Source organism: Anolis carolinensis, chromosome 2 (genome assembly GCF_035594765.1).
Source record: "Anolis carolinensis isolate JA03-04 chromosome 2, rAnoCar3.1.pri, whole genome shotgun sequence".
Lineage (NCBI taxonomy): Eukaryota > Metazoa > Chordata > Lepidosauria > Squamata > Dactyloidae > Anolis > Anolis carolinensis.
Window position 1 is genome coordinate 302,581,460 of NC_085842.1, and position 12,363 is coordinate 302,593,822.

The 12,363-nt window shown below is 41.2% G+C and overlaps 1 protein-coding gene across 2 annotated transcripts in view; it reads right to left on the bottom strand.

Moving 5' to 3' along the window:
* Positions 1-2,291: 2,291 nt before the first annotated feature.
* Positions 2,292-12,363, bottom strand: part of egflam (EGF like, fibronectin type III and laminin G domains) — a 151,006-nt gene continuing 140,934 nt past the window's right edge. For both annotated transcript variants that reach the window (XM_062972471.1, XM_062972472.1), the window contains 4 exons: positions 11,585-11,728; positions 9,342-9,425; positions 7,404-7,507; positions 2,292-4,388 (listed from right to left, as the gene is read on the bottom strand). In XM_062972471.1, the coding sequence (XP_062828541.1) occupies positions 4,234-4,388; positions 7,404-7,507; positions 9,342-9,425; positions 11,585-11,728 (487 nt within the window). In that variant the 3' untranslated portion in view covers positions 2,292-4,233. The remainder of the gene's footprint in view (positions 4,389-7,403; positions 7,508-9,341; positions 9,426-11,584; positions 11,729-12,363) is intronic.

Sequence of the window (12,363 nt, forward strand, 5' to 3'; positions counted from 1 at the left end):
CTGCATGAAATCCCAATATGCATCACTGCAATTCACTAGGGTGGTCCAGACATGGTTTACACCCAAAAGGAGCCCAAAAGGTGTGAGTCCTCAGAGGCCCAATATCCCATTATACCCAGGCCTTTCTAATTGGGTATCTTATTCAGAACAAAGAAGGGAAACCTGGGAACAAGCCATCGGCTTAAAAGGTTTGAGGCCCCCTGACTTAAATGATGTAAAGTTTGAGAACCTCTGAAAATATAACTCTGATCCGATATCAGAGGAGACCGTTCATAACTTTATAATGTCGTAGCTGTATACTTGACAAAGCAGGGAAACCCTACTTTGTTCTGAATTCACTTTTACCTGAGTTGTTACTTGGACATCTCAGGTAAAAACCCGACAGGTCCTGCATTTTTGGACCTGTCTGGAAGGGCCCTTGAAAGGTTGCGTGTTTTGTCAAGTTTGCAGTTGCAACATTGTCAAGTTATGAACTGTCCTCTGATGTAGGATCCGTGTTATATTTTCAGAGGTTCTCAAACCTTACATCATCTAGGTCAGGGGTTTTCAAACTTTTTAAGCCGATGGCCAGTTCACAGTCCTCCAGACTGTTGAGGGGCCAGACTAGTTTGAAAAACATGAATGAACTCCTTTGTACACTGCACATATCTCATTTGTAGTGCCACAAAACCATGAAAGAATACAATATTTAAAATGAAGAACAATTTTAACAAACATAAATTTACCAGTATTTCAGCGGGAAGTTTGGGCCTACTTTTGGCTGATGAAAAAAGTCAAATTAATTAGAATTGTTGTTGTGTGCCTTCAAGGTATTTCAGATTTAGGGCATCCCTAAGTCTAAAGTTTAGGGCAGGGGCCGGGTAAATAACCTTGGAGGGTCGCATTTGGCCCATGGGCTCCTGCTGTTAAGTCTCCATCATAAAATAAAATCTTCACTCTATACAAAACATTGGAATGTTATTTTTATTACAGTTCCTAGAATTCTACCAGGTGGCATGGATAATTGCTATGGTGACCAGGGGTTTCTGGAGCTATAGTCCCCCAAATGCTCTGCCTTTTCCAAAGTGTTGCTGTTGTTATGTGCTTACCTGTCATGGAGTTTTCTTGGCAAAATGTGATCAGAGAGCGCTTGCTGTTACCTTCCTCTGAAGCTGAGAAAGCGTGACTTGCCCAGGATCCACCAATGGGTTTCCATGGCTGAGCAGGGATTCTGTGATGACCCATGGGCCTTGTAGTCCTGCTCAGGACATTGTAATTCCTGATGAAGATGAAAACTTGGGTTTTTTACCTTCCCAGTCTGAACTGGATTCTTCTCAGCCAGATCTTTCCCAGGCAGATCTGGGAACCTTGCACCTGCAAGAAAGTTGTCTCCCAGAAGTATGTCAAACAAGCCCAGAGCCTACTTCTCCCGTGTTCTTGCGCCGGGAGTTTTGTAAACAACAGAGAAGTTTGGAATCAGCTTCGCGCAGGAGTGCGAGGATTGCAGCTAAGAATGTGGCCAATTAAGACTGCTTCTCGTGAGAATCTTTGGGGAGTCTCACATCTGGTCTCAGAGTTTAGCTTTCGGTTCTGATTCCCAGAGAACTGCTTCGGCGGGAAAGTTAGACTCTATTTAGGTGTTTTACCCGCGTAGTAACTTCGCGGAGTCAATTCGTCAGCCTTCGGAGCGAGTTGTGTCTGGACAGCGCGCTCCGATTCAAGCCTCGCTCCTGCTCAAGCCTTGCCTTGCTATCCAGCCTTCGCCTTGCTTCCCAGCCTTGTTTATCTACGGACTTCGCCTTGTTTCCCAGGATCAATCCTTGCCTTGTTCCACGGATTTATCAAGTTATTCCACGGACCTTGTTCTTGTTCTTAGTTACCTTGTTCCACGTTCAAGCCTTGTTTCAAGTATCAAGTTATTTCCTAGCCTCGCTCAAGTTTCATGGACTAAAGGACCTTGTCATCTCCCCTCACTTTGCCTGGCAAAGTGAGTGTTTCGGTTATTGGATTACAACTTTGGACCTTAATATTTCTTATTGGACATTGCTTTTTTGGACTAATTCTGACCTTTCCTGAAAGGTCTAATTCTGAACTATTTTCTACACTTGTTTTTATTAACTTTATATATTCCTTCAATAAAGATATTAGATAGATTCTGGCCTCTGTGTATGGTTATTGGTGCTCTGCAGCCTGGGTCTTGACAGATTCAAACCCTGGTCTCCTGATTTTCCAGTTCAACATTCAAGCCATGCTGGCTATTACCAAAGACAACATAGCCCACTTTGGGGAAAAAAAATGATGCCACAGCAGAACACAATTTAACATCTTTTCAATACCTTTGAACCAGAAAAGTTTCAATAATGTACATTTTTCAGCTGTCTAATCCGTCCAACCACATTGTTAAAACCTGTTACATTTCATAAATATTTCCACTGAAACTGTAGAATAAGCAAATACAAAACTTCTTTGCACTCTTTTTCCTTTTGGGAAGGACAAACAACATGCTAATCTGTGTCAGACACCTAATTCTTTTGCAAAATTATCTAATTGATAACACCTGTTCCTATATAAAAATATACATGTACAAAATTACTGCTATAAAATGTGGTTGAGATTCAATGCTTGTAATAAAAAAGTAGTTTTTTATACAAAGAACCGTTTTCTTCAGCAAACAACATAAACTATAAAGGAGCTAACTTTTATAGTCACTTTACATTTTGGTAGAATGAAGTAATATATTTTTGTAGTAAATTCAACATGGTCGATCTTAAATAGGAAAATGGAATGTAGAAATACAGTTCTCAAAATACACCTTGCAGATTTTTGGAAGTGGGCCATTGTTAGCATCAGTATTTTCCCTTGAGTTGAAAAGAAACAAACCATGAATCATATTATGTTAATTCTGCTACACATTACTACTTACTATTCCTCCAATAATAGGAACATAGCTGAATGCTTCACCACTGCTTCCCATTCACTCTTCAGCAGCCTATAAACAACTCTGTGTATGTGTGTGTGAAGGGATATGCAGCACCTAAAATGGGGGGGGGGGGGTTGGGGGTAGGTTGTTGGCTCATTTGAGAGTTGCTATAGGGCTCCAACCTCTGCAGCAACTAAAAAAGTGAGATACATAGACCTAAATTAGACTTAATATCTGCATAACTCAGATGTATCTCAACCATGAATTGTACTTCCTCAACTAGAAGATGAGGAAGATGACATTGAAGAAATGAATGTTACCTTCATCTTCGTCATGTAGAAAACTGTTTTCTGCTAATTTTTTGTTTGCTGAGAATTGTGAAGGTCCCAAGTAATTCATTTGAGCATGAGAATCCTTCTTATGCTTTTCATATTCAGTAGTACAGTAAGCAAGCGTTTTGATCTGCTACTTGTCTCTATTGGCTCTCTAGGAATAAACTAGTGGGTGATGGAACGGGTGGTCCCATTGCATGCTCAGAAGTGGCAAACCCAATCCTCCTTGAATGCAGAGGGGACAAATGTATGCTGCAGTCACAGCAGCTTGCAGCATTGGTCTTGCTATGAAGCAACTTAAGTTGAAGTTATTGCTACTGCTTTTCCATTGTGTAGCTCTGAACAGACCACAATCTTAACTAAAGGAATAGTACAGTAAAGGAGAGCTTAGGAAAGTTACCCTGTTGGCCAATAACCTCCAGATTTCCCGAGCCAACATAAAAACCAAGACAGTAGCTTTTCTAAGCTCTGATGGAAGGTGAGGGAAACACACTGGATAAATACTGATGGACCAGGTGGATAAATATTGATGGCCTTGGGACCAGTCCTTGGAATGAATTGTACTGTCCGTGCTGACAAGTATCTGTAGCCAGCAAACAAGTTCACACTGCTTCATCTCGTCTTTAAAAAAACCCTGCATGAGTTGGCTGTTGTAAACCAGCTGCACATGTCTGAAGCTGGTACTGGCTGATACTTTTCACAAGGATGTATACGTGTTTATATAGTTGACCTGGCTGGAAATGCACCTGTTGTATGCAACAGCATTCGGGCTTTGCTAGATTGCATCCTTGATAAGAAGTATGAGATTCCTGCTCAAAGCACTTGGTAGGACTATGACAGCAGGGGATCCAATGAAAAGGAGCATGAGAAACACCCGCTCCAGTTTTGGTTCTTGATTTTTGGCCTTCCTGGGAGGCAGTCCTCAATGTGCAAGATCAGTCATTGTACTGTTACTGATGTATGGGTAAGGAAGGCTCTTCCCCATAAAGACCCCTCCATTGGTTACTTTGTTCCACAAGTGTTAATATTCTTCCCATCAGCTGCATCTTCAACCAGTGAAATGTGATAATCTGTGGACAGTGTGAAGTGGGAAATGCAACCCACCAGTCCTCGCATATATTGTCTGTTTGTATGGAGTGCAATTTCCTTCATTCCACCTGTAGAAGAGAAAAGTAAAAAAAAAAACATAATTTACACATGTCTGTGCGTGCGTATACATTTATTCTAGAGAAAGAGAAAGAGAATGAGACAGATGATAGTTTTTGCTTTGCTGGGGCCAGTCTCACCAAATATATTGGGCGCAACCCACACAGCTGTGCAATCTCACCTGAAGCCAGCTGCAGATAAAACAGCCACCACTGGACCCAGAGCCTGCTTTGCTGAGCGGCAGAGGCAGCCTAGAATCATAGAATCATAGAATAGTAGAGTTGGAAGAGACCTCATGGGCCATCCAGTCCAACCCTCTGCCAAGAAGTAGGAAATCGCATTCAAAGCACCCCCGACAGATGGCCATCCAGCCTCTGCTTAAAAGCTTCCAAAGAAGGAGCCTCCACCACAGTCTGGGGGAGAGAGTTCCACTGCTGAACAGTCCTCACAGTGAGGAAGTTCTTCCTGATGTTTCCTGTAGTTTAAAGCCATTGTTCTGCATCCTAGTCTCCAGGGCAGCAAAAAACAAGCTTGCTCCCTCCTCCCTATGACGTCCCCTCACATATTTGTACATGTCTACCATGTCTCCTCTTAGCCTTCTCTTCTGCAGGCTAAACATGCCCAGTTCTTTAAGCCTCTCCTCATAGGGCTTGTTCTCCAGACTTTTGATCATTTTAGTCGCCCTCCTCTGGACACATTCCAGCTTGTCAACATCTCCCTTCAACTGCGGTGCCCAGAACTGGACACAGTATTCCAGGTGTGGTCTGACCAAGGCAGAATAGAGGGGTAGCATGACTTCCCTGGATCTAGACGTTATATCCCTATTGATCCAGGCCAGAATCCCGTTGGCTTTCTTAGCAGCCGCATCACATTGCTGGCTCATGTTTAACTTGTTGTCCAGCCTGAGGGTGAGAACTCTGCTTTAGAAGTTCTGCCTGGACACAGCCTCACCAAACATATTGGGCGTGACCTCACACTGGCCCTCTGTTACACTGGCCTTTTTGCAGACATGCACTGGACAATGTTTGTATTAGAGCCTTACCATCGCCTTTGTCAGAGTTTTTTGGGTTCAGAGAGTTTTACCATTGCCTTTGTAAGCAGGGTTGTTTTTTTTTTTGTTCTTGGGGGGACTTTTTGGATTCTGGGTCAGGATGGGTCGGACAAGGCCTGTGGACTAAACAAACTTGAGGCTCTGGGTTTATGTGCAATCCACCTATGTTAAACCAATCAATAAAATCTTGGCACTATAGGACTTTTACCAACATGGATTTACCAACATCTCACCATCACAAGAAAAAACACCCCCATCTGCCTCCCCAAGGACCTCTTACCACAGTTTACACACACACACACCCATGAAGACCTGGGCTGTATACCTGTGCCTAAACAGTATCCAGAGGACTCCTTAATTGTGGGGATCTGGGCATCTCTGGGAGGGCATAAAGAAAGGGGGTGAATGTTATGGGGCGGGAATTAAGAGGCGAGTGGGGGAGGGGAATGGTAACTAGACCCATATAGGTCCTTTTTAACTTGTGGAATTGTCCAATATAATAATTCTAATTCAGCCAGCACCTTAAACACTCTGACTCAGACACTACCTCAGCCCTGCTGGCTTCTTCACAAACTGCCTTTTTACATTTAATGTTTTAACTGTTTACTGTTATTAGATCTATTAGTAAACATGTCTTAAATGTTTGATTTATATACATTCCTAATGTGGTTATTTTTGAATTGTTCTATAAGTACACCTGATGTTTATTGTTTATGATTTGATCTTTTTTGTTGTTATGCCAGCATGGAATGTTTGCCCACTTTCTGTTGTAAATCACCCTGAGTCCCCTCAGGGAGATAGAGTGGTATAGAAATTGTTGTTGTTGTTGTTGTTGTTGTTGTTGTTATTGGATAGTTAGATGAAACCACCTTGAGTCCTGCTTGGGGTAAAAAAAGGCAGGGTATAAATAAGGAAAACAAATAAATATGAAGGACTGCGGCTAGGTTTCATCAGAAAGAAAGATTTCCAATGTTCTACATGCAAAAAGCAAATAAAATAAAATGAAAGAGTGTCTTAAGTCGTGAGGACATCATAAGAAGTGCTACAAAATTTCACAATGTATTTTTAGTTGTTGTATAAGTTGCACTGACTAGTTTCAAATTAAAATTCTAAATGAGGAGAAATTCCAAGAAATAAAAAAGAGTCCTAACTTATCTTAGCCATCAGAAAATAATGGCTGAAATCCAAAATGTAACAAGTACAATGTAATGTTGCACGTCCACAGTTCTATCTTGCCTACCCCTGTTAGCTGTCCAGCACAAAGACTCACTGAAGCTTTTCCTTACTAATAGAGAGAGAATGGAAGGGGGAAACATTTCAGAGGAAGAAAAAGCAGGTGGTAAAGGCTCATGGGGAGAAGAAATGTGCTTCTAGATAGTGTGTCGCCCTTTCCCCTTCCCTCAGAACAAAGACCAGCCACTTCTTCCTCCTTTGAATTACCTTTCCCCCCATTTTCTCCCACTAATGAGGAGCAGTGGCCATTCTCAGGGATTGGCAGCTGTGGAAAGGAAAGGTTTCGGACAGGACATAAAAGTCAAGAAAAAAGCCTTCTGCACTTCTTCCAAAAAGAAGAGACTTTCCCATATAAAAGCCACCCTGATGTGCACATTGGAGGTATTCCTCCCACTGTTTTAAAAAAGGAATAGCACACAAATGAAGTCTGTCTAAGTCCTGAGGCAGGAAGAAAAGTCAGGAAAGGGGTAGGTCACCTTTGCTGAAATGGAAACAGGAAAACAAGAACTCTGCTGGGTAAAATTCAAACAGATAAACAAAGAGGGCTGCATGAAGCACTGCTGCTAGGTTTCATGTGCCACCAGAAAGTTAGGAGAACAGAAGACATTCTGAGATATCTCTGGTAAATTTCTTGAGGTGGAAACAAGAGAAGAAGAAGAAAGCAGGAGACATCACAGGCCTTTATTGGCTTGGGTAGACCTCTAGTTTTGACAATGGATAACAGAACTTAACAGGCACTTACCCACATATAGGTCTCCATTGATGTTCAATTGTCTCATCATTCCTGGAGATTTGCCAGTTCTGGCACCATAATCATCCACTGTTACCTTTCCAGATTGGCCATCCCTTGAATTAACAAAAGAAATATTTTCAAATACCTTTAAATAACTTCCCATATTTATTCAAATCTAATGCTCACTCTTTTGGCTAAATTGCCTCACCAAAATTAGGGGGCACATTAGATTAGTGTAATATGGTAATTCTACTGGTAAACCAAAGCAAAGGAGGAAGCTACTTCAGGAGCTCCTGTTCGAGGGAGATCACCTCAAATGTAATTGGCATTGCCATGGCTCAATGCTATGCTGTCCTAGGATTTGTAGTTTGGTGAGCTACTAGCATTCTTTGGCAGAGAAATCTCAAGACCTTGCAAAACTACATGATTTCATAACAGGGTAGTTCAAGTGAATTTTACACCATAGATGCACCCCAAAGTCTTCTTTTCCACTGCTGGAAGCTTTGGTAGTCTAACAATTTTGTTTTTAAAGAAGGAATTCTAAGCAAGCCGTAACTGTAATGTGCCGCTTTTTTGGCCAACTTACAAAGAATATACTTTTTGCTGCTACGCATTTCATTCACCAGCAAATACCTTTTTTAGTTTCAGGTTTTTGAAAATTGAGATGGCACATTCGACTTGGGTAAATATGAGTATCTATTATGGATAAGGAGTATAAAATATTTCCCTCTGCCACCCAAATGTAAAACCACAGGAGTGAATTACTCCTCTTATCTGGGTTATAACTGGAAATCTACTAGAATCTACTGGCATCCCACAAGAAAAATATTCAAAGCTTCTCATGACATTCAGGTTTCCTAAGAGCGCCTGTCAATGCCCTGGCTGGCTATGTGCCATTTTAAAAGAAAAGAGATTAAAGAATAGTTGAGCAGAAGTGGATTTGAGGACTAGAAAGGAAAACTGGGAATTTGCCAGTTCTGATTTTATTCTGTGCTGGAGGTGCCTATGGGCACATCTGCATAAAAAATGTTAATCTGGTGCAAATGTGCCCTCAGAAACTTCCTTTAAAAGGAGTGCTGAGAGAGTAAAAGGAGTCTTACACTAACCCATGGGTGAATCAGCCAAGATCTTTTTGTGTCGATCTTTTAACTAAAATGTCTAGACTTAAACATGAATATATGCAGTATGAACACTAAGAGAGACTGCAGTTCCTACTACTGCTACTAAAATAAAATAAAATGATGATCATAACCTCAGTTGCAAAGGCAATTCCCTGCAGTTTGGCTCATCCACTTTCCTCTTAAGAGAGAATGTCAAACTGTGTGTGTGGTATTCCAAAAGCACAAAGAGATGAATTCTCTCAACTAACTTCTAGGTTCCCATTGTCTTATTGTGCTCGGTGTAGGTGCCACATTTGGAGAAGGATAGCATGGTGTAGCAATTTGAGTGTTGGACTAGGATTCTGGAAGACCAGGGTTCAAATCCTTGCTTAACCATAGAAACCCATTAGCAGAAGCATAGTCTCTGAATCTCAGAGGGAGGCAATGATATATGTTCTCTGAATAAATCTGGCCAATAAAGGACACAGTATATGACAATCATTTACTTAGGAAATGAGATTGCTGAAATGCTGCCCTGAAACATGAAAAACAGTGACTACCAAGAAAACTAGATGGAAAAATATTATGTGCTGGTCATGGACTGTACGTAATAAAGTCTTGCTGTTGTTGTTGTAGATGGAAAAATGATCACTGTCTCATATGGACTTACAACTCTACATACAAGACTGCACAAGCAATATGGTATCTTCAATCCTGAAACTCAGAAAACATTTACTTCCCTCAACTTCAAATATCCCAACATTTCTTCCCAAGATCTTTCTGCTCCGTTACTCATGTAACTCGGTAAAGTAACACACACACCTCCTGATAACCACAAACAACTTACCGAACTGCCTTTACTCGGTGCCATCTTCCATCATTGAAAGAGCCATTCACTGTTATATAAGCGATGCCACTACCCAGATTATAGCTGAAACCAAAGCAAAAATGCTCATTAGATCTATTTATCTATCCATCTATCCATCTATCTTGATCCTGCTTGGTCATTTTTATTATTTAATAATAAGATTTTCTTTGAAATTATAGATGATCACAGGGCACAAACTGGTATAGACAAGTCCCACCGAACTCAGGGCCTCTCCAAATTATTACACAAAATACAAATATAAAAACAAGATCCCTTGCAACAGAAAGCCCCTTTTATTACCAGCTGGATCGTGTTTTTTCATCCACACAGGCAGGGCCCCCAGTGGCACAATGGGTTAAACCCTTGTGCCAGCAGGACTGCTGACCAAAAAGTCAGCAGTTCGAATCTGGGAGGTAGGGTGAGCTCCCATCTGTCAGCTCCAGGTTCCCATGCAAGGACATGAGAGAAACCTCCCACAGGATGATAAAACATCCAGATGTCCCCTGGGCAACATCCTTGCAAACAGCCAATTCTCTCACACCAGAATCAACTTGCAGTTTCTCAAGTCACTCCTGATACACACACAAAAAAATCCACACAGGCCTTTTCAGTTCCCCCTTCCATCCAGTAAAAAGAAACAGGAATGACCTTTAATCACAACAAGAAAACTATACAACATACTTTAAAAGGGAGGGTGGCTATTATAAAGAATAGGATGTTTGTGCTGTGTAAGAGCAAACATTATGTGGTTGTTTACAAATCCCCACCCTCCCCCTAGAATTAGAACAGATGAGGAAAAAGATTGTATTAGTTTTTCTCTATTTGTTTTCCCTCTCCATGGGATATTTGAGGCGATGTCTATGGCCTTTTGCTATTCACAGTTGGCTGGAGGAGATTCTGTAGACCTTTTGCCTTTCAAAATCAGAACCATTCCAGTTCAAATGCAATTTAACTTCCAAAACTAGACGGGAGAAAGCAGAAGAGAGAACCGTGCTCACACTAATGAGGCTCATGATGCCCCTGAAATGTGAGGACATGGTGATTACCAGAGCCCTGGACGGAAAAAAAAGATGGGAGCCTCAACTTCAAAGTGGCTGAAATCCTACATCTGTATGTAATTCAATGCATGCAGTTCCATTCAATGCTATAAACCCCAGGGAGGAGAGTAGATTCTTACTATAGAGAAGAAGCATAAATGGCATGCATGCACATGTAAGTTGGATGCAAAGGAGAATGCCAGCCATTGCTTGCCAGTGTACCTTTAGCTGGAAGTACAAATAAAATTAACAACGTTTTGGTTCAGAATATCACCACAGACAGAAACACAAAGAGACATTCTCACTAAGTGAGCAATCTGGTTTCTGATTTGGCTGTGATTAAGACCTGACATTTGTTATTTTATGGAAAATAACTATGTGTCTACTGTATGACTGAACCTTTTTTCCAAGGCTGATGTTCAACTTCATTTCCAATTAATCTTTTGTGGAAAGCAAAGAGTTTTGCAAGATTAACCACAGGAAACCACAATAAGATGGCATGGTGCCTTTCATAACTGAGATTTTACCACTTACTTGCACCTTTGATGTGTGGTAAATGTCTTTCCTCATTTGGAACAATGCTAGAGACCACGAAGTTATTCCACCAGGACTAACTAGCTCACTCCTCAGACATATATATCCTGTATTGCATTGTGTTGTAAGTATAATGTCATATGTGTTGCCTTACTTTTGTAGCTGAGAGTAAATATAAAATAATACTTGGAGATGGTGCGATTGGGATTTGGAGGTAGATGTGACATTTTAATGCACTTCAATATTTTAATTTTTAATAGTTTTAATGACACAAATGGTTTAATTGCTTTTGAATTTTTATTTTTATATTTCATGCATTTATTGTTGTGATGGAGTCTTCAAGTAGAGATACTACTGGTTGTATTAGAAGAGGCAGGAAGTGACTCCCTGCTGAAGGTAATGGTGCATTAAAGGGTGCATCTTCACTGTAGAATTAATGAATTTTGCACCATTTTAGTGCTATGTCTCATTGCAATGGAATATGAAGATTTGTAGTTTAGATGCACCAGTATTCTTTGGCAGAAAAAGCTAATGACCTTGTAAAATGACAACTACCATGATTCCATAGCCTTGAGTCATGGTGGTTAAAGTGGTGTTGGGCTGTATTAATTCTACAGTGTAGCTGCACCCAAAGAGAGGCAAGCAGCTTACCTGAAGACCAAGGCACCATCCTGAAGGCCTAGGGAGATGAAGTCACTGTTGGGCCTCATAGGGCTGTCTCCCCTCCACAGCAAGAGGCCATCCATCAGTGTCGTCTTAAATCTCATAAATATGTTTGTTCTTGATCCTGATACTCTGTTCAATGAAGAAGGAAAGACAATGAAGTTGTGCAAAGGCTTGAAATGAATATATTTATATTGAGGATCTGGACAGCCGTAGAGATACCAAGGTGCTTGTTTATAAAGCTATTGTCCTCCCAACCTTGTTAAACGCTTGTGAAACATGGACTGTCTACAGACATCATACTCAACTCCTGGAATGATTCCACCAGCATTGCCTCTGAAAAATCCTGCAAATCTCTTGGAAAGACTGGCGGACAAATGTCAGTGTGCTGGAAGAAGCAAAGACCACCAGCACTGAAGCGATGCTCCTATGCCATCAACTCCGCTGGATTGACCACATTGTCCAAATGCTTGATCACCCTCTCCCAAAGCAGTTACTGTACTCCCAGTAAAATGGAATGTTGGTGGACAGGAAAAGAGATTTAAAGATGGGTTTAAAGCTAACCTCCAAAACTGTGGCATAGACAGTGAGAACTGGAAAGCTCTGGCCCTTGAGTGCTCTAACTGGAGGTCAGCTGTGATCAGCAGTGCTGTGGAATTTGAAGTGACATGAATGGAAGGTGAAAGGGAGAAATGTACCAAGAGGAAGGCACATCAAGCCAACCCTAACTGGGATCGCCTTCTACCTGGAAACAGATGCCTTCATTG